The following is a 26,058-nucleotide window of genomic DNA, read 5'->3' as shown; positions in this document are numbered from 1 at the left end:
TAAGTTACTCTTACTTTATAACGCTGCTTACTATTTAAGACTGACTATTTCAAAACGATGACCTAGGTAACTTGACCTTAATCTTAAGCTAACTATGAACTCCTGTTTATTCGAGATTATTCTTAGATTTTTCATAGGTGAGGGTTGGCTCAACAGTGCCAGCTTAATACGCCTTCCATTTCAGGGTAAGACCGGATAGATAGCTGAGGACATATGGTGCAAGATTGAATTCATTCCTACCCGCTTTTAGGGATAGTAGAGAGGTTGTTCCCTTAAGTGTTGATTCTGAATTTTGAACAAGGGACCCACCCTCTCACTGGCCCGAGAGGGACTCAGTTTGATGATTGGATCACAAATCAATTGTTCATTAGAGGATCAGTGGGACTTAAGAAACAAGAGGTAATCTCAAGAGTAAAACAACCTTTTGACCCAGTCGTTATTACGACAACCTGTGAAGGGTTAACTTACTAATCATGGTTATATCGAGTGGACACAATATATTTACAGTAAGAGGAGTGCAACTACGGGCTTTAGTGGAGTGACATAGTAGTTAACGAATGAGGGTTAATTCGGTGTAAAGAGTTTAATCGATTAATCTCAGATTGTTGGAGCCCATGATCTGCAGGTCTATTAGGTCCCCCTACTGGCTCACAAATGGATTAGCCTTAGAGTAGCGTGATAAGTTGATTTGAAACGTTCAAATTAGAATTAAGGAAATTAGTAATTATATGTGATATAATTACACATTTAATTTTGGAATTAAACAGAATTGGATAATTGTTTAATATTTAAATATGATTTAAATATTAAATTCATGGTAATGGAATTGGTGACAAATTAAGTTAATATTTGATATTAAATTAATAAAATTATTTAATTAATTTATCAATTTTATTAGAAAATTAATTATTGATTTAATTAATTTTGTAAAATTAATTTCAATTTTTGATTAATATGTTTATTTTGGTTTTGGAAATCAAAATAAAAGAAAAAAAATTAGAAATGGAAAATGTGGGATTTTCCCACTAAGGAAGCAAGTTTCTTAGTCATATTTGCACTTCTAAATCCACCTTAAATTGCAAGCAAGTGTTGGATCTCATGCAGCAAATGAGTTTGCATGATGATCATGCAATATAAACTTGAAATTTGAGTGGAAATAAGGCATGCAATCAATTGCAATTTGCTGAAAAAAGAGTGATTGAAGAACTATTCTTCATATTGTCAAAACCAGATACCTTACTATTCTTCATATTGTCAAAACTAGATACCTTCTCTCTTTATTCCCTTAATCCAAACTTATTTTGAGTCCCATAATTCAATCCAAGGCACCAAGAGGATATTGGGGAAGGCCTTGCGGTAGTTCACAAGCAGAAATCAAGGAGATTGCAGTTGAAGATCGTGAATCAAAGATACTTCAAAGGTTAGTGTTGAAACTTTGCTTTTAATTTATGAGCATGCTTAGTTTGAAGCTAAAATCAATGAATTAGAATGCTTAATGATCCTGTTTTGCTTCCACTGTTTGCTTCCTGAATCCAACAATAACAAAATTCAATTTCAATAATACTTCTATTGAATAGAGTTTCATGAATACTTTTATTGCAAAAAATAGAATATGTTTGAACAATATGAACTGCAAGTTTTAAGACATGTTAGCCGCAAGAGCCTTCGTAAATGGATAAGCAAGATTATCTTCAGAGACTATTTTCATGACTATCACGTCTCCTCGATGTACTATCTCCCTGATGAGATAGTACTTTCGCTCAATGTGTTTTCCGTGTTTATGGCTTCTAGGTTCCTTTGAGTTGGCAACTGCTCCACTGTTATCACAATACAGGGTGATCGACATATGCATATTTGAAACCACTTTCAAATCAATCAAGATTTTTCTTCAGCCATACTGCTTCTTTAGTTTCTTCACATGCTGCTATATATTCAGTTTCCATAGTGGAGTCAGCAATACAACTCTATTTGATGCTCCTCCACACTATAGCTTCTCTATTTAGAGTGAATAGTGATCTTGAATTAGATTTCCTAAAATCTATATCAGTCTGAAAATCAGAATCGGTGTATCCCGTAAGGATCAAATATTTAGGACCATGCATGAGCATATAGTCCCTCGTTCTCCAAAGATACTTGAGGATGTTCTTAACAACAATCAAATGGACAGTTAGGTCTAGGGTTGGACTGAAACATGCTGACTATTTCGATTGCAAAGCATATGTCGGGATGTGTACATAGCATAGCGTATATCAAACTTCTGTTGTTGATGCATAAGGAATTTTTTTTGTTTTTTCATTTCCTCAACTTCTTTAGGTGTCTTAGGACATTGTTCCTTAGAAAAATGAATTTCGTGTCTAAAAGGTAGCATACCCTTTTTGAAATTTTTCATATTATATCTGGACAACATTTTGTCAATATAAGATGTTTGAGATAGCGCTAGCGTTCTGTTCTTTCGATTCCAAATAATTTAGATTAACATATTATGCATCTCCTAAATATTTCATTTGAAATTGCGATGCTAGCCATCTCTTTACGTCAGCAAGGAATCCTATCTCATTCCCAATGAGCAGAATATCATCAACATAAAGTACCAGGAAAGCTACAGTCTTGTTGACTATTTTTTTTTTAATACAAGGTTCGTCAACATTTTGTTTAAAGCCATAAGATTTGATCCCAGTGTCAAATCTTATATTCTAGGATCGAGATGCTTGTTTTAATCCATATATGGATCTATTAAGCTTGCAAATTTTTTCTTCTGACCCTGTTCAATAAACCCTTCTGATTGATAAATATAAATACTTTCATCAAGATGACCATTAAAAAAAGCTGTCTTGACATCAATTTTCCATATTTCATAATCATAGAAAGTAGCAATGGGTAAAGCCATTCTAATAGATTTAATCATGGCAACAGAAGAGAAGGTTTCTTCATAGTCTACCTCCTCTCTTTAAGTAAAACCTTTTGCCACGAGTCTGGCTTTGTAGGTTTGTGTCTTATTAATTTGGTCTCGCTTTCTCTTGTAAATCTACTTTCAACCAATAGGTTTTACCTTATCTGGTTGATTTACAAGTTTCCAGATAGAATTAAAGTACATTGACTCCATTTATAGGTTCATGGCTTTTATCCATTGGTCTCAATTTACATCTTTCATTGCCTGTTTAAAGGTTAATATATTATCTAAGCCAACATTAGATATGATGACTTAAGTTTCTATTAAATCTATATAGCAGTCCAGCTATTCAACAACCCTCCTACTACATCGAGATATTCTCAATTCATGAAAAGGATGTACGAACCAACAACTTTTGTTCAAGGACCAGCTTGATCAACAACATTTGTTGATTTATTTGTAAATTCTCTGGACATCTCATCTAATACTAGTTTACTGCAAGGTTGATGATTTATAATGTGATCTTCCTTTAAAAATGTAGCATTTGTCGATACAAATACTTTATCTTCTTGAAGATCATAAAATAGACCACCTTTTATTTCTTTAGGGTATCTTACAAATAGGCATACTTTTGAATGTCATTCCAATTTCTTAGGATTTTGCACCAACACATGTGTCGGGCATTCCCAAATTCTGAAGTGACATAAACTATCTTTACGTCCCCTCCATAACTCATATGATGTTTATGGAACACTTTTTAAGGGAACCATGTTCATAATATATACGATAGCTTGCACTGTATACCCCCAAAAGGACTGAGTTAACTGAGCATAACTCATCATTGCGAATCATGTCTAACAAGGTTCGATTTCTCCTTTCTGCTACACCATTTTGTAGTGATGTACCAGGTGCAGCGAGTTGAGATTGAATTACATGTTCTACTAATTAGTTCTGGAATTGCAAATCCATATACTCGCCACCCCGATCTGATTGAAGTGTTTTAATCCTTTAACCTAATAGATTCTCAACCTCAGTCTTGTATTCTTTTAACTTTTCAATAGTATCAGACTTATGATGCACTAGGTAAATATAGTCATATTTTGAATAATCATCAATAAAACTGATGGAATATTCAGATCCTCCCTCAGCCTTAACATTCATTGGACCACAAAGATCTGAATATATAAGTTCTAGAGGTTTTTTTGGCTCAAAGACCTTTTCTTGAAAAAGATCTTTTAGTCAATTTTTCCTCAAGATATGATTCACATGGAGGTAAAGATTTTTCTTTTAACTGATTTAGATATCAATTCTTTACTAATCTCTCAATCCTATTGAGATTTATGTGACCAAATCTTAAGTGTCAAAAATACGCGTTAGGAGAAATCTTTCGTTTCTTATTTTGAGTTTTTGCTGTTTTAAACATCTCTATATTTAAAATAGCTTTTGCTTCAATTGGTTTTAACACATATAAGTTATTTTCAAGTTTAACATAACATATATGAACATCTCTTGAACTAATGAACATTTCATTTATATCAAAAGTTATTTTATACACATGTTTCAGCAAATAAGATACAAAGATTAGGTTCCTTTTTATTTTAGGTATGTAATATACATTTTCTAGTAAAATGTAGGAATCTCCAAAACATGACTTGATGTTTTCCACTGCTTCTGTTGAAATGGCTTCATCTATTTCCACCTTAAAAGTCATTTTGGTTTTCGACAGTTGTTTCCAGGAACTAGTTTCCTGAATGAAAGTGCAAATATGATTAACTGCACCTGAATCTAGTATTCAGGTTAAATGAGAAATTTCCACTAAACATGTTTCTATTACAAGTAAATTAGATTTACTTTGATTTTCCTTCTTAGCTTTCTTCTCTGCAAGATACTTAGGGCAATTGCGTTTCTAATGCCCATCGACGTTGCAATGGAAACATTTTTCTTTTTCAACTTTTATCTTGCTCTTAGTAACAGGAGCCTTTTTCTTCTCCTTTCCTTTCTTCTTCATTTGGATACTCTTATCCTTTTGAGGTCTAGACTTCTTTTCAGATAGTTTTGAACTAGATGTTGAACCCTTCTAAAATTTCTTTTGGGAAACAACATTTGCTTCCTCTTCTTTATTTTTCATTAAGGATTGATAAATCTGGAGTCATTTAGGAAAGTTGTTAAGTTGTAATCAATCTTATTCATTACAACGTTTGTACGAAAGGTTAGAAAACTCTTCGGAAGAGCTTTCATATTCATACCAACTTGACTCCTCTCATCTATGACACTACCGTTTGCTTCCATTATGTGGAAATGGACCATCATGTCTAGGACATGTTCTCTAACAGAGGTCCCCTCTTTCATACGCGAATTGTAAATGTATTTTATAGCATCATGTTGTATTGATGAGGATGGTTATCCAAACATCCCTTGTAACGACTCCATGATCTTTTTAGCAGTGACTATGGTTTCATGCTTTTTAGTAAGCACATTAGATATGCTTGCTAATATGTAGGCTCTGGCTTTTTCGTTAGTCCTGACCCACTTGTCATAGGTATCCCAAACACATCGGTTTGCATTTGAACTGGGAAAAGGACATTCCTCCGTTAAAATGAATCTCAGGTCATCAATCACTAGTATCGTATTTATATTTGATTTCAAATTTGAATAACCTCACCATTGAATTTATCGAAAGCTAAAACAATATGAACATGCCCCCGAATTGGAAGACAATGTTTCAAGATGGAACTAAGAAACCTTATTCATTTATGAAGTCTGAGTTATTTTGAATCTTATGTTACAACCCTTCAAGGGGATCGCCGTAAAAAAGGACTAGCTAGTGCAGCCTACGACAGCAGGCGCAACATAAGAATCTCACGGTTCAAACTAATGGAAGAGACCGTAGGATATGCTGACACATTTCCTACAACCCACTTACTATGAACTACTTCCCCTATAAACCTTGTTATTGACCTATGTAAATATTTTTCGAATGAAGCAGTTGTGGTAAAAGCGACACGAAGCCAAACATGGATCTCATGGTGTGAACTCTTAGGGACGTGAGTGCTAAAAAAAATATAACGTATATATGATTAATCTCCCACTGAAATATTCTAATTGTTTGGGTATTTATTGTACTTAGGTATATTTCGGCTAATAAACACCCTAAGTCTATGTGGTTTATCCAAGTATAACGTTTATATTTGGATTTTAACCTACGATGTCTAAGTGATGAAACTATTTTATTTACCTTACATCGCTCACACATGCTCATAAAACCAATTAACAACACTCAATATTTCAGCTATAATCCCTAGGTAGTAGGTGTTACATAAACTGTCAACTTAAGTACCTCTAGCCTATGATTATAGACCGATTGAGTTTGTAACCGTGTTTTATAACATAACGACCTATTTTAACTATTAAAACAAGTTGTTATTAAACCTAAGTGAGCATGTATCTTATCTTTGTTATAGATTTTAAATGTCTAATTCATTTTATAACATTTATAAAACTATAGACATACTATAACATACACTTAAGTATTCCATACTTTAATATAACAATTATATTAAATTTATGAAACCCTAAACATGCATACTATATATTATAACTAATTTATAACATATGTTAATGCATGAATCATGCTTTCTTATGGTGGGATTTTAAATATACATGGCATACAATATGCACATACATGTTAAATTTAAATATAACATACATCACATGCATACAACACTGATATGGACCAACTTTGGCTTCCTAAGCAAGTAATTAGGCTAAATATTACAAAAAGAAATATACAAAACAGCTTCAAAGTGCCCCTGGACCGCTCGACCCGATCCAAATTGGACCCGAACTGCCCGAATCGGTCCTCCAATACTCCAAAAGAAGCTGAACCAGACCAAACTGGGTTGAACAGAACTTCAAGCCAACCGAACTGATCAAACCGGTCAAACTGTTTTTGGGCTAGGATGAGCTTCATCGTGACGCTTCATTCCAGCGTGTAATGTTTTGGACTTCAAAAAGAACAGCGTTGCAACGTTGTATGGGCAGCATTGCAACATTGCCTGATAGTGGCATCATTTTGAGTTTTCTCCAGCTGACCTTGCTTGCTTGAATCTTCAATAAGAACCTAATTTCAACTCTGTTGACTCAAATAAAATTACAGACCCTTAAGCACACATTAAGACTCATCAATTAAGAGCCAATTATAATTACATCATCATAAACAAAGAAGAATCTAAAGCCAAAGTTGTAAGAACATCCATATCAGTTACATACCATACATCTCAAGAAATTCACTCACCAAACTCAAATTAACGTTAATTGAGTGCTTAAATCATTCTATGATACCAAATGATAGAGTAAATATGCAGGAAAAAAAATGGAAGCTAATAGGATCATTAAACACCCTAATTACATTTAATTTGAGTAACAAACATGCTAAAAACACAGTTTTTCAAAGATAGGGTTCTAGTTTTCTCACCTTTATAGATTTCCACTTGATGCTTACTAGTTCCACGAAATTGACCTTCGATTTCTTCAATGAACTACCAAGAGAATCTTCTCTACTATTCTCAACCTTGGATTGAGTGGTGAAACTTTGAATTGAGAGTGAATTTGAGGTGGATTGGAGAGAGTTTGAGAGCAAAATAATTTTTTGCAAAATTGTCTCTAAAATTCTGATTGCATGTACTCCAAACTGATCAAATTGAAGTATATATTCAACTTAACCATGCAAGCACTAATTAAATCAACTATTTGACACTTCAAATAGCATTTAATCAATGGGCTAGGTCTTAGACATTGGAAAAATCCATTCAAACTCAAATTTGGGATAAATCCACTAATTAAACAATTTTCCAAATTTTATTTAATTTAATCTTTGATTTAATTAAATAAAAAAAATTCAATTTCTTAAAATGAAAAATTGAAATTGATTTAATCTAAACAATTAATTAAACAAATTTAATTAATTAAATGATAAAAAATAATTTAATATCGAATATTAAATCAATAAAACACTTAGTTCAAACATGAATCTTCATTTATGTAATCAATATTTAAATCATTATTTAAATATCTTGAACACCCCAAATACATTTAATTTGAATAAATTTAAAGGTTAATTATACCAAATATAATTATCCAAACCCCAAAATTGAATTTGAACAATTCAAATTCACTCAATATTCCAATCCAAGGTTTAATCTTTTACGAACTAGTAGAGGGTCTTATGGTCCTACAAAGTTCCAACGATTTGAGATTAATTGGCTAAACTCTTTAAACTGAATTAATCAATATTCATTAACTACCGAAACATACCACTATAATTCAATAGTTGCACTCTCCTCATCTAGATATATTTTTATCCACTTGATTTAATCATAATTAGTAAGTCGACCATTCACATGTCGTTTGTATTTACAACTAGGATAAAATTACCATTTTACCCCTGTAAATACATCTTACTCCTTAAGTCTCCATTGATCCTCTATTGAATAATTGGTTTATAGTCTAACTAATAAACCATATCCTTCTCGGTCATGAGAGGGTGAGACCCCTTTGTTCAAGTCCAAGAATCAGTATTTAAGGGAACAACCTATCTGCTAACCCTAAGATGAGTGAATTTCTTCTTGTAGGACTATGTTCCTAATTATCTATTTAGTTTTATCCCCAAAATGAGAGGCTTATTAAGCATTGATGTTGAACCACTCTTACCTATGTAGATCAAAGAATAATCTCGAAGAAATAGGAGTTCATAGATGGTTCAGGATTAAGTTCGAGTTTGAAGGAACTCGTTTTACAGAGATCCTTGAGCAGAAGTGGATCGTCCAAATTCCATTTTGATTGAAAAAACAAATTACAGTAAACATAAAAGATATGCATTCTATATATAAATTACAACATGCTTTTGTTTTATAAAGAATAAGGGTTCAAAAGATGCTACCTTTGAAGAACTTTTCTTCTTGTAAATCCCTCGAATGGTGGCGAACTCGAACATAGCAACCCTTGAAGACTTTCTTCAAGAACTTCACGAACCAAAATAGACACTACCACAAGGAGTCTTCGGTATTCTCAAGGTGAGAGTCCAGAAGCGGTGGACTCTGACTATTTTGGTTTGGAGGGTTTGTTTGAGTTTGGAGGAGGACGAAGATTGAAGAAGACAGAACACTTTTGTTCGCTCTATTGTATAGAAAACTTCAATCGCGTAGGTTCTCACGTAAGTCTGTAAGGAAGAATAGAAACTAATTCTTTTATTTCTTTTGCCATAAAACCAATTAACCACCCACTAAGGTGGTTGGAGAGAAATTAGGAATTATTATCTAAAATAATAAAATTAATATAAATAAATATGATAACTAACTTTTTCATATCTTATTTATATTAAACTATATGTTATATCAAATATAACACATAAACTATAGTTTTGATATTGTATCATATACAATATAAACAATAGTTCATTTTCTCTATTTTATGGCATTTAATATAAATCATATTTATATTAAATTTAACAACTATGAATCTCATTCGTAGGAAATATATTTGAATCTCATTCAAATATTTATTTTCTCCAATTAAACTATAATGTATTAAATACGTTATAACAATTATATCATATATAATTGAATCAATTTAATTATATTATATATAATTAAATTTTCTCTTATTAATTTGAACAATTCAAATTAACCTAAAAACTTATTCTTAACTAAATCATTTTGAGCTACCAAGGAAACCTTATGAACCTGTGGTTTGAAGCTCCAACGGTACATGAATAATTAATTAAACTCTTTAATTACATTATCCACCATCAGTTAACTGTCGAACACTCCACTAAAGACTGACAACTGCACTCTTTGCACTACAGATATATTTCTGTGTCCATTGAATATAACCAATCAACAGTACAATGACCCTTCACAAATTGATCCTAAGTACAACTGGGCCAAATTATTGTTTTGCCCCTATAGTTACATCTAACTCTTTAAGTACCATTGATTCCTCTAATGAACAATAGATCATAGTCCCACTATGACTAAATTCCTCTCAGGCCAGGAGAGGGTGTGACACCACATTATTCAAGACCCAGAATCAGCCCTTAAGGGAACAATTTATCTATTTACCCTTGCTTCAGTGAAGGAGTGAATTCCATCTTGTGTAGTTGTGTTTCTAGCTCCCCAATCAGACGAATCCCTAAAATGGTAGGCTTGTTGAGTCGGCGATCTGGACACTCTCACCCATACAAATCAAATGACTGCCCTTGTAGGCAGGAGTTCACAACTTACTTAGAATTAAAGTCATGTTACCTATGGTCATCCTAATGAAATGAAAGTCTCTATTATGAATGGCATTATATAATGAGACTAAGCATTTCGTGGTCCGGTCTTATACAAACTCCTTTGTTTAGAATATCCCCACTCACATGTCTAATACATGAATGATCAGAATCAGATCATTTGTAACACTTTACAACACCTGTAACACCTACAAAGTGGGTCATACTCGTATGTCTCTACATGAACGATTTCAGGATCACATTGTTTGTATCCATATACAAAGTGGGCCACATCCGTAGTGTCCTTAAGATGAGATAACCAATCTCAGCCATATATTTATAGACGTTTTTTTGCTATAAACTAAGACTTGATCCTCTTTTATGTCTCTATATAAAGTTAAAGTATTTATACTATAGCTATGGGTTCGTTTATTGGATTTTATAATAGAATACAATTTCAATAATACTTTTATTGAATAAAGTTTCAACAATACTTTTATTGTAAAAAATAGAATATGTTTAAATAATACGAATTGCGAGTTTTAGGACATTCCCAACAATCTCATCCCCTCGGTTTTCCTCTGACTTTTGCTTGTTATGAAAGTCGACCATGAGCACTCGACCTGGTGTGAAGATCCAATGGCACTACTAGATAATGGATCCTCCATGGTACCAATAGGCACCATACTATTAGGATCTCCATGGCACCACTAGACACCTCATGGGGCAAATGATGCTGATTTGAGCACATACTTAGATGAACAAGGACAAGATGAGGCGCAAGAACACCTTTGTAATACATGTCTCATGGCACAACTCTTGGATCCCATATAATACTCCTAAGCTCCTCTATTGGTTCTTTGAACTACCACTAAACTCTCTCATGGACGCTCTATGCTACCTCTATGCTTCCATGAGTTCTCTAAGCTATGACTAGACCTCCCACAAATTCTCTGGGGGATCTTTAAGCTCCTTATAAGTCCATTAAACTACTACTAGAATCCCTCTTGGGTCATAACCAATCCACTTGGACTGATCTCATGAAGTCATTAGTGACTATTAATCATACATATGCCCATCGACCTTAATCTGTCTCGAGCCTCTATTTATGTTCACGAGCCTCCTATCTCTCTAGATTCTCAATCTTAATCTATCTTGATAAATCTATCCATAACCATTGTCAATCAAGATCTAAGTTAAATTGGATCCGATGAAATTATTACTAATATATATTTTTTTGGGAACAATGTCAATAGCACATGTTTTTGAAACACAACAATGGGTTGTCTAAGATTCTATGGAATCTTAATGATTAAAAATGGGTTGAACTCATCTTATTTGTCAATTCTTTTATAGATTTATTTGTCAAATTTAATTAAAAACCATAAAAAAAAAAGAAGAGAAAAACCACGACGTCATACGGCGCGTCAACCGGCGATCGGGATGGTCGACTGTTCCTCTCATACATCTCGTAAAATACCGAGATTACCCCTGAATAAATCTCTATATATCCGAAATATCCAAACGACCGCTTGCATTATCACACCAAGTCTCCCACTTACAATCCTACGTGGCCTCATTTTATTGCACCATTTATTATCAGTCCACGCGCCTATTCTATTTTTCCCATTTTTTTACCAAGAAAAATTACTCTTAATATATATATATATAGATGAATGTGACTGTCTTAATTTAAATTTGAAATTGGCACAATATTATATTAATGATAAAAAAATCTGTAATTGGAATCTCCTCTTCCTATTATATTAAAAAATATTCAAAATCAACAAATTATGTTAAAATTTCTAGGAAATTTCATAGTGGAATTGATCGAAAATGAAACTAAACAATGTAATACCACTTTATGAGTTCTTTCTCTAGGTAGTTAAGAATGTGTAAATTCCTACTCCTATTAATATCTAGATTAGAGGTTCGACTCCCACACCTCATATACTGTAATTTTTTTAAAAATTTTTTTAGCTACCTATGATTTGATAGGACCTTTAATATTAATATTGTTGTTTTCAAAATTTATTAGAGAAATATTGTTGTTTTGAAACTTATTAGAGAAATATTATTGTTTTGGGAGTTCGAGGCTAGAAGTTGAGGATTTAGGATTCGACTAATGTAGAGGTCGAACGTTGAGAACTCGACAAACTAACAAAAACTTGGAAACAATACGTAAATTAGGGTTGTCGAGGGTTGAAGTTTCGACAAACAAAGAAACACTTTAGGATTGTCAAGGGTTGAAGTTTCGACATACACGGAAATCTCGTTAATTTTGTGATGAGGATCTCACTCTAGAAGGGAATCTCACTAATTTTGTATAGTCTTGACATATATAAGTCGAAACTTCAACCCTCGACAAGGAAGATAAGTGTGTGAAGTAGATTGTAAGAGAAAGCAAGATTGTAGGAGAGAGTGAGATTGAGAGAGCGAGATTGAAAGCGAGATTGTAGAAGAGAGCGAGATTTATAGAACGAGATTGAAGGAGAGAGTGAGATTGAGAGAGCAAGATTGTAGGAGAGAGCGAGATTGAAGGAGAGAGCGACCATGACTAATGCTCTTTACACAATCAGGATAAGCTTAGTCTAATTAATCCTATGCAATCATCCCATATCCTCAACATTTCTCATACATACGTTGTTAAAAGGTTTTAATTAATTTAACTATAAGAATTATCATAAGAACTATCATTAATGGATGTTATGTTATCATTAATTAGTACACTTTGAATTAACTCAAGATGTTACATATCTTTAAGGTAAAATGTTCAAATTTCCATCTTTTATATAATTAAACTAAAAATAAAGGTTTAGTTATGCAAGTTACCACACTCGAGAATGGACTTTCATCTAACATGATTTACATACAAACAAAATAACCAATATTCTGAGAAAATAATGATAAATTCTCTCAGTAGGCAACGGCTGAGATAAATTCAATGATCGAATAAAATGGCGAAAGATTGTTTTTCAGAGATGTGTTTGTATATTACTTCCATTGGAGCTTCCATTCTCAGAGATTGTAGGAGAGAGCGAGATTGAGAGAGCGAAATTGTAGAAGAGAGCGAGATTGAGAGAGCGAGATTGAAGGAGAGAGCGAGATTGCGAGTATCTCGCTGAACATCTTGCTCTCTCCTACAATCTCGCTGAATATCTCGCTCTCTTCTATTGTATATTCAATTTTTTTATATTATAAAGTTGTACATCATTCTTTTAATTAAATTGTACATTATTATTTTAATTAAGTTGTACATTATTCTTTAATTAAGTTGTACATTATTCTTTTAATTAACTTGTACATAACTTTTAATTAACTTGTCTTGTACATTATTCTTCTAATTAAGTTGTACATTATTCTTTTAATTAGGTTGTACACTATTCTTCTAATTGAGAAACAAATATTTTTTTAATTGAGAAATAAATATTTTTTTTTCCAGATCATGGCTTTAAACCCAGGACCTGTTGATCCCGATGTTTTGTAAACCAGTTCATTGATCGATCATATGTTGTATGGCGAGATTGTACTACTGGAGAAATATCTTGCAGGCGTCGAGAGGCAGTTCTCTAGCGCACTATCCCGCTCCACCCTCGAATATTACCGCTACTGCGCACATCTGGATTCTATGGGGTTGCTAGATTAGTATTTATTCAGTTGAACTGGCATCTGATCACAGCCTTGGTTGAGAGATGGAGGCCCGAGACCCATACATTCCATATGTCTATTGGAGAGTGTACTATCACTCTACAAAGACATAGAAGTGTTGTTGGGGTTACCTGTTGATGGTGAACCGATCACCGGAGTGATGTACGATGACTGGTTAGAAGTTTGTCAACTGTACCTCGGTGCGACCCCACCTGCCGACAAGATTAAAGGATCAAGGTTAAGTTTAATATGGTTAGGAACACAATTTCGTCAGCTCACAGATGATACAGACGAGGAAACCATCATAAGATATGTGCGAGCATATATATTACAAATGATGGTTAGAAGTCTATTTTTAGATAAATCAAGCCATTTTGTTCATTTGATGTTCCTGCCACTGTTAGCTAACCTCCATGATTCGGGGCGGTATTCGTGGGGTGGAGCATACTTGGTATGGTTGTATAGACAACTATGCAAAACAACAAGACCTGAGGTTCGAGAGATAGCTGGGCCTCTCATACTTTTGCAACTATGAGTTTGGGAGCGATTTCCAACAATGGCTCTACAGTTACATCATATTAATGACACTCAGTTAGTTGGACGAGCCTACGGTTCTCGGTATGTTGTTTTAATTCGATTTAGTTTTTATATCATTAATCTAGTTAATTTAAATTCTAAATTATCAATTTAAAAATTTAGGTGGAGAGACAAATTTTGTGTGACTAGGACAGCCCTGCTTCAACTTGAACAGGTATATTACACTAAACCTAATTGATTATTTTATTCTCATTTTTATTGTATTTGTCTTTAATATTCTCTAATATAATATTTTGTGTTTTAGGTTATTTGGGAGCCGTACAAAATTATTGTGCATACTTTGCCTAATTTTTGTACGAATGGTCAAAATATATGGCGGACGATGAGTCCTCTCATATGTTTTCACATTGGTGAGTGGCATCTTCCTGACAGGGTGATGAGACAATTCAGTTTTCAGCAGGATATCCCATCACCTTGTAATACTGAACCCGTACTGCATGATATTGACCTAAGGACTGAAGATTAGTCTGAAAAAGTTACACATTTAGTAGTGCGATGGCACTATCGTGCAAGGTTTATTGCAGTGGGGTTTTTTTTGAATAGTTTGACATAGATGTCATTCCAGAATATATTTATTGGTATAATAATATCACAAGGCGCTACGTCACTCGTCCGAGAGCAGCTGTGGGTCATCTGGTAAATGAATGAATATTATCTAATTTTTTAATTTAAATTTATTTTAAATATTGTCTAATTATTTTATAATTCACGGAGATCGAACAACAGTAGACTCCGTGAGGTTTCGAATGATCCGAGCCAGGTTCTTGCTATATGTAGTGACAACCAAAGCTATATGGAGGAAATTCATTATATGTACAATATACCTATTGTTCCTCCACCAGCTCCTAGACGTAGAGGACCTGTTCGGGAAGAGGATGAGTTTGATGAGGTTGCACATAATGTGGAAGAGTTGCCCCCTATGACGTAGACGCAGAGTCAAACTGATTATGTTAGTCCGAGGATGATGATGCCAGCATTTGGTTCAGGACATTATGACTCAGAGGTTGGTCCTTCGTCTTCATACATGCATGGACATGGTCGGGGTCGTGGAGAGCATAATTAATATTTATATTATAAAGCGCCTGTAGAGGTACCAGAGCAACATCAAGAAAAACCCGAACAACCTCAAGTTCGAAGTCGACGACGACAACTAGCTCGAAATCGACGACGTCCGCCTTGTGGGACACATTGATTTTTGTAATTATTTTTATATAAATGAGATATTTAATTTACATTTTTTATTTTTATGAGTTATTATTATTTTTAATTTATTCTTTTTAGAGTTTAAATAAAATAATAAATATTTTTATAAAATGGAAAATTAAAAAAAAGAAGAAAGGATTAGAAAGAAGAAGGTGGAATGTGTAATAATTAAAAAGGAAAAAAAAAAGGAAAATTTGTATGGTATTCTCGCTCTCTATCAAAATCTCGCTCTGGCTCTGGCTCTGGCTCATGCTCACGCTCACGCTCACGCTCAAAATCTCGCTCTCGCTCTCGCTCAAAATCTCGCTCTCGCTCAAAATCTCGCTCTCTCGCTCTCTCAAACTCTCGCTGTCTCTCATAATCTCGCTCTCGAATTTGATTGGGAAGTTCAGTGGCAAAAAGAAGGAGATTCATTAGCTCGTTATTTAGTCAGACTTGCTGAGATGACAGAATCCGTAAAAATTATTCAACAAGCTTTGGAAGGAATTCCAGGGGGACTTTATGAAAATTTAGAAATACTTTTGATAGAGGAAGGTCTCCGAATGATAATTAAACAGACTCAATAATAATGTTAGGAAGGGCAAGGTCGAAGGTTCAAAGTTTGATGTACAAATGAAAGGAAGGTCGAGGGTTCAAAATTCGACCTATCTAGGTTGAATTTTCAACCCTCGACTTATTAAAAAAAACAACAATATTTTTATAAATAGTTTGAAAATAATAATATTTTCCTAAATAGTTTCTAAAAGTACAATATCCTTTTAATTTTCTCCGGTGTTGTTTAGTATAGTTATCACATTTCTTAATAAAAAAAATTTAAATTCTAGTTAATTTTTTTTAAAAAAATATTTTAATTTTTTAAATTTCACAAAAGACACAAATATATTATCGAGAAAGATAAAAATTATGGTAAAAAAATTTGAAGAAAACAACCATAATTTTTCAAAGATAAAAACTTATGGTAAATGATTATCAAACCGAGTGTTACTTTGTGAGTATTGTCCTCCACGCCCTATGGGAAAAAAGAAATGAAAAAACGTAGTAGTTCGCTTCGCAACCAACTAATCAAGACCTTAGAACGACTAGAAAATTTGGAATAAACTTCAGCTCCAAGATCCAAACTTCAGTCAAGCCCATTTCTCTCTGTCTTTCACACAGTTGATCGATTGCTTCCTCCACCATTTTCCCATCATTTTTGTACTGAAGATTAAGATTTCCTCGATAGAACAGAGATACGGGATCGATCACGACAGACATCGAGGTTAGTGATCCTTAAACTCAATTTTGTTGGGATCTCATGGTCCTGTTTCAACGAAAGTCGCAACATTTGCGAGCTTATAGTTGAGAATCTTTCGAAGGGCCATCTGGGTTTTCATTTCCGTGACTGATGAATACTGGAATTAGTATTTAAAGCCATGAAAACCCTTGTCTCTCTGTTTTTCTTTGTTTGGGGGCTCCAACTGTTTGGAGAATTGAGCTTTTCATTTGCTCAATCAGAATCCGTAGACGTTGGGTTTGTTGAAGACTCTAGAGATGTAATTCCTAATGAAACTCCAACTTACAATTATGAAAGATATGATGAGGTGGAGAAACAGTGCAAATCTGTTCTGTCTTCGGCAGCTGAATTAAGCTCTGATACTGCTAGGTTTACAAGAATGAAGGAACAGCTTCAATTTGTGAATGGTGATTGGTGGCAAGATGGGGGAAAGTATCCTTTAATGCCTTTTGAAAATCTAACTCATGCGTTTTCAGAAAAGAGTTACTATATGTATCATGGAAGGGACTTTACAAATGTTGAGATCCCTTTGAAATTAGTTTCCTTTTGGGTTACTGACATTGATCCTTCCCATCAAACTAAAAAATCTGTTAGTGCTAGTGGGTTATTGTTAATGGGGATAACTTCGGATGGTGCTTTTGACCAATGGTCCTCTGAACATCCTTATTTTCAGCTTTGGCCTGGCCGCTCTGAGCTTACACTTCCTTTTCAAGGAATCTATACTGAATCTAAGAAGAATGGTGGGGAAAGAGTGTTGTGTTTGTTGGGTACTGGGATGTTACCCTCTCGTGATCAAGACTCCGATGACCCATGGAGTTGGGCCAAGAATTCAAATGTGAATCGTCACCAGATGCCACTTCTCCAAGATGATCAAATTCTACTTGTTCTGCGCTATCCAATGAAATATACGCTGACAAGTCGAGTAGTCCAAGGTGAAATGAAAAGTTTAAACCTCAAGTCAAACTCAAAGTACTTTGATGACATTCACATTTCGTCTCAACTTGGTGATGCGAACTATGATTTCACATCTGAGAAAGTTGTCAAAAAAGCATGTGCTCCATATCCTTACAATGACAACTTTATGAAGAAAAACATTACTACATATAGAGGTTCTTCTTTTTGCAGGGTTTTGCAAGAAATGACCAAGGAACAAGCTTTCACAATCCTCCCAAATTGGAGATGCAACTCTACAGATGAATTTTGTAGGAAACTCGGTCCATTTCAATCAGATGAAGTGATCAATAGTACTGATGGAGGTTTCAAAGATGTGAGACTTTATATGCAGGATGTGAAATGTAAGCTGCAGGGCTCTAGCAAAAATGGTATTTCTGCTAGTGTTTCTGCTGTTTTTCGAGCTGTTTCGCCATCGGAGAATCTCTATGCTGCAGGGAGAAGATCTGCACTTAATAACATGACAATGGTCTCTGAGGGAATGTGGAAGTCTTCCAGTGGGCAACTTTGCATGGTTGGTTGTGTTGGACTTGTTAATGCTGATAAGATTTCATGTGACTCTAGGATCTGCCTGTATATACCTACCTCGTTTACCCTAAAACAACGAAGCATTCTTGTGGGTTCAATTTCGAGCATGAATGACAAGCCAACATACTCACCGATGTCATTTGAGAAGTTATTAAGGCCTACAGAGCTGTGGAGCTATTTTAGGGAGTCTCGTCCATTTTACAGCTATACAAAAATTGCTTCAGCTGGTGCCGTGCTTGAGAAAAATGAGCCTTTCAGTTTTCGGTCCGTCGTAAAGAAGTCATTGCTGCGTTATCCCAAGCTGGAAGACACAGATGCATATGTAGTCAGTGAGTCTCTTCTCCTAGAAGATCTCACCCTTCATGTCCCTGCAGTTCCCAATCCAGCACTTGGTTCTCAAGCTTCCAGAACTTATGTTGAAGTGGACATTATCTCTGTTGGTTCCTTTTTCGGACGGGATTGGTCAAGGTTAAATGGATCTAACTCTGATATGGAAACTCCTTATCATGTTATGCCTGAATACACTGAAAAGCAGCTGCTTGTGAATGTATCTGCATTGCTCTCACTCTCAGAACAGCCAGATAGCAACTTCTCTGCACTTTTCGTGGAGGGCATTTATGATCCACATGTTGGACATATGTACCTAGTTGGTTGCAGGGACGTTCGTTCGTCATGGAAAGTTTTGTTTGAGAGCATGGATCTTGAAGATGGCTTGGATTGTCAAATTGAAGCAGTTGTGTCTTATCCTCCCACTACAGCTCAGTGGTTAATCAATCCAACTGCACAGATTTCCATATCGAGCCGACGAACAGAAGATGACCCTTTCTATTTCAGCCCAATAAAACTTGAAACAATGCCGATCATGTATCGGAGGCAGCGCCAAGATATTCTTTCTCGTAAGAGTGTAGAGGGTATACTCCGAATATTGACACTTTCTCTGGCGATTGCTTGCATCTTGAGCCAGATATTTTATATAAATCATAATCTGGAGTCTGTTCCATACATATCTCTTGTTACACTGGGAGTTCAATCCCTTGGATATACTCTTCCACTGGTCACTGGTGCTGAAGCTCTCTTCAAGCGACGAGGTTCTGAATCTAACGATGAGTCATACGATCTCGAAAATAACCTTTGGTTCCTTGTGATTGATTACATAGTCAAGCTTCAAGTTGTGGTCTCACTTCTATTGACTTTGAGGCTTTGCCAGAAGGTTTGGAAATCTAGGATCAAGTTACTGCGGCAAGCTCCTCTTGAACCGCATCGCGTGCCCAGTGATAAGTGGGTGCTTGTTGCTACCTTCTTCATACATCTCGTCGGGTACATAGCCATTCTCATAGTTCACACTGCAAAGACAGCTGAAATCCGAGTTAAGAGTTACTTGATACCTAGCAGATCTTCAAGTTCCCACATGATGCAGGGATGGGAAAAAGACCTACAAGAGTATGTGGGTCTTGTTCAAGATTTTTTCTTACTTCCTCAAATCATTGGCAACTTGTTATGGCAAATTGATTGCAAGCCTCTTAGGAAGTTCTATTTCATTGGAATCACACTGGTCAGGCTTCTCCCACACATTTATGACTTCATAAGAGCTCCAACTATAAATCCTTACTTTGTTCAGGAGTATGACTTTGTGAACCCAAGCATGGACTTCTACTCCAGATTTGGAGATGTTGCTATTCCTTTGATTGCATTTATCCTTGCGGTTGTAGTATACATTCAGCAGCGGTGGAACTATGAGAAACTCAGCCAGGCACTCATCATTGGTCGGATTAGGCTTCTTCCAAGCGCTTCCAGAATGTATCAGAGGTTGCCTTCCAAGTCATATGAAGCTGAGCTTGCTTCTGCTGAAAATAGTAACACAAAGCATGAAGACATAGAATGACACCAAATGATTTATGGACCATGCCAACATCGAAGTTGTTATAACAGGCAATGAAATTGAAGTTTGTTGGTTTATTTTCCCTTTTTATTTTGCATAGTAGTGTTGTTTACTACACAATTTCAGCCTGGTTACTGTATATGGATGCTTCTGCATCAAATGTAACATTCAGAAGCCTCATTTCAGGATCTCCTGAAAAAGGTTTTGAAAAGATCTCATGAGGTTTAGTCTCTTGTTCCTCTCAGATGTTATAGGCACAAATGATCACAGTTGCAAAATAAAACCATGTTTCAAAAGCTATAATAATCTCATACAAAGCTATGATGTCATGACTTATGCTTTGGCCAGTAGCCTTCAAATTCCCATTTTCACTGTTTTTGGCTTAAAAAACAAATCTCATATCAGCCAGAATGGATGTGTTTTTGTTTGTCAAATTGCTGATTTGTTGCTTTACCAATGGCTTGAAAACAAGACGTAGAAAATGGGTAGGGCCTGCTCTAATCCCCAAATGTATCATGTCTGTTATTTAAAAGAACTATAAAATTCATCCTGCCCAGTAAGCACAATAACTGGGTCCTGCCCTTCAGTTGTAGGACATCCTCTCTCTCACTCCCAAGATCTTAAAGACAAAGAACTGTGCTTTATAGTGTTTTTTCTTTATAGTTTTGGTTGAGGTATGTCAAGAAATCAATCATAAAAAAAAAACACATAAAATGTAAAGAGTAGAGAAATTGACACAAAGATTTATATGGTTTACTTACAGTGTATTAGCTATATCCACGGGTAAAGGGAGAGAACAATTTATTATTGGAACAAAAATCAAATTACAGATTCATAGACGCCAATGAGACCTCCATGCTTGGTCGTTCGCAGCACCCTATACAAATTTAGGATACATAGTTTCTATCTTTATATTTTAATATTTTTATAACAGAAAGGATAAAGAAGGCTTGAGTTGAATCCGAGTCATGGACCCTGAGCTAACATGATTTAGATGGTATGGGCTAGACATGGCCCTTATTTTAATAAGCATATAACTTGTTTGGTTTTCAAATGGATTAACAAATTGTTCTTCTAGAACAAATTAGTTAAAAAAGAAAAGACTACTTGATCTTTAACTAGCTTTTGTTGGCTTTCATTTATTTGGAAATTGATAGATGATCTGTGAGTAGTCAATATTAATATCCATAAAATTTTAACACCCTTCAATGCCCATAAAACTCTATTGGACTATTCTTTCCAGCGCCTACGCATAGGAGGGTTTAGAGTAGATCTATGGTAGGAAAATTAAAGCCATCAAGATATTAAAATTTTTCAATCAAATCTCTAATAATAATCTCATCAAATTTGAATTGAGGAACAATGTTCATCTCAAGCTGCTATTCTCTTGGGGGATGAGTTTTTGAACAATGTGGTTCAATACTTTGAATGTCAAATTTTCTTAACAAATATTATAGTTCTATTGTTAGGGTTTTCCCTTATTGTAAATATTTTTGTTATATTTTCCTTTTCTATGCTTTCTTTCTTTAATCACTCTTGTACACTTGTATATATTCATATTTTTAGTGAATGAAATTATGTATTCTGACTCTCTCAAACCTAAGAGTTTAACATGGTATCATAGCTCTAGAAAATTAGGGTTTGAGAATTTAGAACCCGTTTGTGTTACATCTAAGGTTTTGTGGAGGGGTGAGTTTATACTTTTGCTCACCACCGCCATCTTTGGATTGTTCGCCGCTATTCACCGCCGCCGCCATTCGCCGTCAACCGTCAGCCATCGTCGGAAAAAAAGGGAGGGTCGTATCTTCTTCGCTATTTTTTTACACCCCCAGTTCATCGAGGAACCCAGCCACCGATCTACAAAACCCCAAAGTCCGATGTCCATCTGACCAACACGTGAGGCTCACATACCGCCTTTTCCTTCTACCATTGGGACGCCACCTATTTTTGCTTGTCTTCTAGAAGTGCCATCGGTGTTGCTTCCTTTTCTTGGTGGTGTGTTTGTTTGGGCTATATACTCACTGGTTATGGTTCATTGAAAAAAAAAATCTCTTCGTTAAATTAGGGTTTGCTTCTCTTCTGTCAGGTGTTTCTTTTTTGAGGTAATAGCGGACAAGAAACCAGTAGTCACATCTAAGATGGTTCCTATGGTATCAAAAGTAACGTAAGTTGAATGGATTCAATTACTATTCATGGAGATCAAATGTTCGTCACTTTATTAGGAGCATTGAGATGGATGATCACATCCGCCAACTGATGCTACTAAAATGATTTAATGGTGGAAGGATTCAAGAATGCTTCTACAAATCAAGAATTCTATTGATCGTGAAATCGTTGAATTAGTAAATCATTGCAAATCGGTCAAGAAACTATTGGAATATTCAAATTTTCTTTATTTTGGGAAAGAGAAAATTAATAGAGTGTTTGATGTTTGTAAGACTCTATATCAACTTGATCAAGGAGAAAAACCCCCTACAAGCTACTTTATGGAGCTCAAAAATACATGTGCAGAATTCAATGCCTTGATGCCAATTAGAACGGATCCAAAGGTTCTAATGGCTCAACGTAAAAAATTGTTTATCATGAGTTTTTTAGTTGGTCTTGCACTTAAATACGAGATGGCCAAAGAACAAATGTTGTCAAGCTGAAACATTTCATCGTTGGAAGAAGCTTATACTTGAATACTTCGCATAGAGAAGCTACAAGCAGTTATGTCATCTGATTCTAGCAGTGCTTTGATTGGGCGCACAAATGATTATAGAGGTAATAAGTGGGTTGAATCAAATATCTCCGAAGGTCATCCCAATAACCAACCATCAAATTAAGAGGTGTTGTTTGCTACTATTGTCATAAACCTGGCCATACGAAACGTGAATGCAGAAGATTGTTGAATAAGGGTCAGAGGTTGCCATCTGCATATGTCACTTCTTCTCCTGATAATTTTGACAAGTCAATTATGATTTCTGTAGAGGGGTTTGCTAAAATTTAATAGTATGAAGAGTCATTGACAACATCACCTTCTACTCCCATTACTGCTATATCTATAAATCCTTTCTTTCCTCCACTTCGAAATGGGTCATTGACTCTGGCACTACAGATCATATGATAGGTAACCCTAGTTTATTCTATAACCTTTGTACGTCTACCTCTTCACTTAATGTCACCATAGCTGATGGAACCTCCACTTCTGTTTTAGGATCGAGAACCGTCCATCTTATTGAATCAATTTCTTTGTCACAATTTTAAATTTAACACATTTATCTTTCAATTTGATTTCGGTCAGTAAACTCACTCGTGATCTTCATTGTTATGTCTTCTTTTTTCCTAATTATTGCTTATTTCAAGATTTTACTACGAAGCAAACTATTGGTAAAGGGTACGAATTTGGAGGTCTTTATATCTTTGAATCACAAATACCTACAGCCATCACATGCTCTAATTTATCGTCTCCCTTCAAAGAACATTGTCGTTTGGGTCATTCATCTATCTTTGTGTTGAAGAGTCTTCGTCCCCAGCTTCAACATTTGTCTTCTTTAGATTGTGAGTCATGTTAGTTTGCTAAATTTCATCGTTTGAGTTTGTATGCTCGAGTCAATAAACGAACTAGTGCTCCATTTGACTTAGTCCATTATCAGGTTTGGGGTCCATGTACTATTGAGTCCAAAGGAGAGTTTCAGTATTTTGTTACATTTGTCGATGACTATTCTCGTGTGACGTGGTTATATTTAATGAAAAATCGTTCTGAGTTACTTTCTTATTTTCGTAACTTCCATGTTGAAATTCAAACTTAGTTTAGTGGTGCTCTTAAAATCTTACGAAGTGATAATGCTGAGAAATATTTCTCTCATGCACTCAAGTCTTATTTAGATACCCATGGCATTCTTCATCAATTTTCTTGTGTCGATACTCCATCTCAAAATGGGGTTGTAGAATGAAAGAATTGTCATCCCCTTGAGACAGCCAGGGCTTTAATGTTTTAGATGCATGTTCCAAAATATTTTTGGGCTGATGTTGTTTTCATAACTCATTTCTTAATAAATCTCATGCTCTCTTCCATTCTTAAGAGTGAGATATCTTTTCATACTTTATGCCCTAAACAAGATTTATTTTCGATTCCACCCAAAATATTTGATTGTTCCTACTTTGTTCGGGATGTTCAGCCTCAACATACCAAGCTGGATTGAAAATCCTTAAAATGTATTTTTCTTGATTATTACCGTATTCAAAAGGGGTATCCGTATTATTTTCCTAGTCTAAATAAATATCTTGTCTCTCCTGATGTCATGTTTTTTGAATATTCGTCATTCTTTTCATCTACTTCTTTCTCTTCGAATAAGAGTTAGGGGGAGCATAAGAAATTAAAAGATGATTTCCTTGTCTACACAATTATTTCCCCTTTTGATCCTCTTATTGATTCATCTCTACCCGTGACTACCTCTATTCTTCCACTCATCGTTAAGGTCTATACTCGACAACAACGTCCTTCAGTTCCATGCCCTATACCAGAGGCTTCTTCGTCTCTTTTAATTTCATGCCTTGTACCAGAGGCTTCTCCGTCTCCTTTAGTTCCATGCCCTGTACCAGAGTCTTCTTTGTCATTGGATCTGGAAACGAGTGATGATCTTCCTATTGCTCTTCGTAGAGGTAAACGTAAGTGTGCTAATCCTATTTCCTCTTTTGTTTTATATAACCATTTGTCGTCTTCTATATGTTCATTATTGCATCATTAGAGTTTGTATCCATCTCTAAAATTGTTCATGAATCTTTGTCTCATCATGGTTGATGTGCCGCAATGGTGGAGGAGATGACTACCTTAGATGATAATTGTACTTGGGATTTAGTTTCTCTCCCTGCACGAAAGAGGGTTATTGGTTTCAAATGGGCGTTTGCGATTAAAGTCAATCCTAATGGTTTTGTTGCTCAGTTAAAAGCACGCCTTGTAGCGAAAGGCTATGCACAAACTTATGGTGTTGACTATGCCAATACTTTTTCTCCATTAGCAAAAATGACATTTGTGAGGTTGTTAATTTCATTACCCTCATTCAACCATTGGCCTTTACATTAACTTGATATTAAAAGAATGCATTTTTTCATAGTGATTTTTAAGAAAAGATGTATATGGAGCAACCACCAAGGTTTGTTGCTCAGGGGGAGAATGGAACGGTGTATCGCCTTCGTAAATCTTTGTATGGATTAAAGCAGAGTCCACGAATTTGGTTTGGTAAATTTAGTCAGGTGATTGAAAGCTTTAGAACGCAAAAGAGCATGACAAATCTCTCGGTCTTTTTTAAGAGATCTAAGAATGGTGTCATCTTGTTAGTCGTATATGTTGATGATATTATGACTACTGGTGATGATGCTTAAGGTATCCAGTCCCTAAAGACCTTTCTTCATAGTCAATTTCATACAAAAGAAGCCAGAAAGGAATACTATTATCATAGAGAAAATATGTACTTGACTTGTTGACTGAAACAGGAAAGCTAGGGGTTAAGCCGTGTATTACCCCAATGATACCCAACTTACAGCTCACAAAAGATGGAGAATTGCTAAAAGATCCTAAAAGATATAGGAGGTTAGTGGAAAAACTTAATTACCTTACAGTGACTCGACCCGACATAGCCTATTTGGTGAGTATTATGAGTTAGTACATGTCATGCCCTACAGTTGATCATTGGGCTGCACTGGAACAGATTCTGTGTTATCGAAAGGCTGCTCCCAGGGCTGGTTTATTATATAAGAATTATGGTCATACTAATATTGAATGTTTTTCAGATGCCGATTGGGTAGGATCTAAAGAAGACAAAAAATCAACTTCAGGA

General features: G+C 35.1%; 1 protein-coding gene across 1 annotated transcript; it reads left to right on the top strand.

Moving 5' to 3' along the window:
* The first annotated feature begins 16,600 nt into the window (after positions 1–16,600).
* LOC120085686 (PII, uridylyltransferase (DUF2921)) lies at positions 16,601–20,568 on the top strand. Its single transcript, XM_039041825.2, has one exon. It carries the CDS (start codon positions 17,021–17,023, stop codon positions 20,240–20,242), a length of 3,222 nt encoding a protein of 1,073 aa, XP_038897753.1. The 5' UTR covers positions 16,601–17,020; the 3' UTR covers positions 20,243–20,568.
* Positions 20,569–26,058: the final 5,490 nt, after the last annotated feature.

Source organism: Benincasa hispida, chromosome 9 (assembly GCF_027475165.1).
Source record: "Benincasa hispida cultivar pf3 chromosome 9, pf3_genome.v1.1, whole genome shotgun sequence".
Classification (NCBI taxonomy): domain Eukaryota; kingdom Viridiplantae; phylum Streptophyta; class Magnoliopsida; order Cucurbitales; family Cucurbitaceae; genus Benincasa; species Benincasa hispida.
The sequence above is the reverse complement of the archived record's forward strand: the minus strand, read 5'-3'. Positions and strand labels throughout refer to the sequence as shown.

What these genes read in the sequence shown, in the direction of transcription:
- LOC120085686 (XM_039041825.2), top strand. Translation starts at nt 17,021, where the DNA reads ATGAAAACCCTTGTCTCTCTGTTTTTCTTTGTTTGGGGGCTCCAACTG.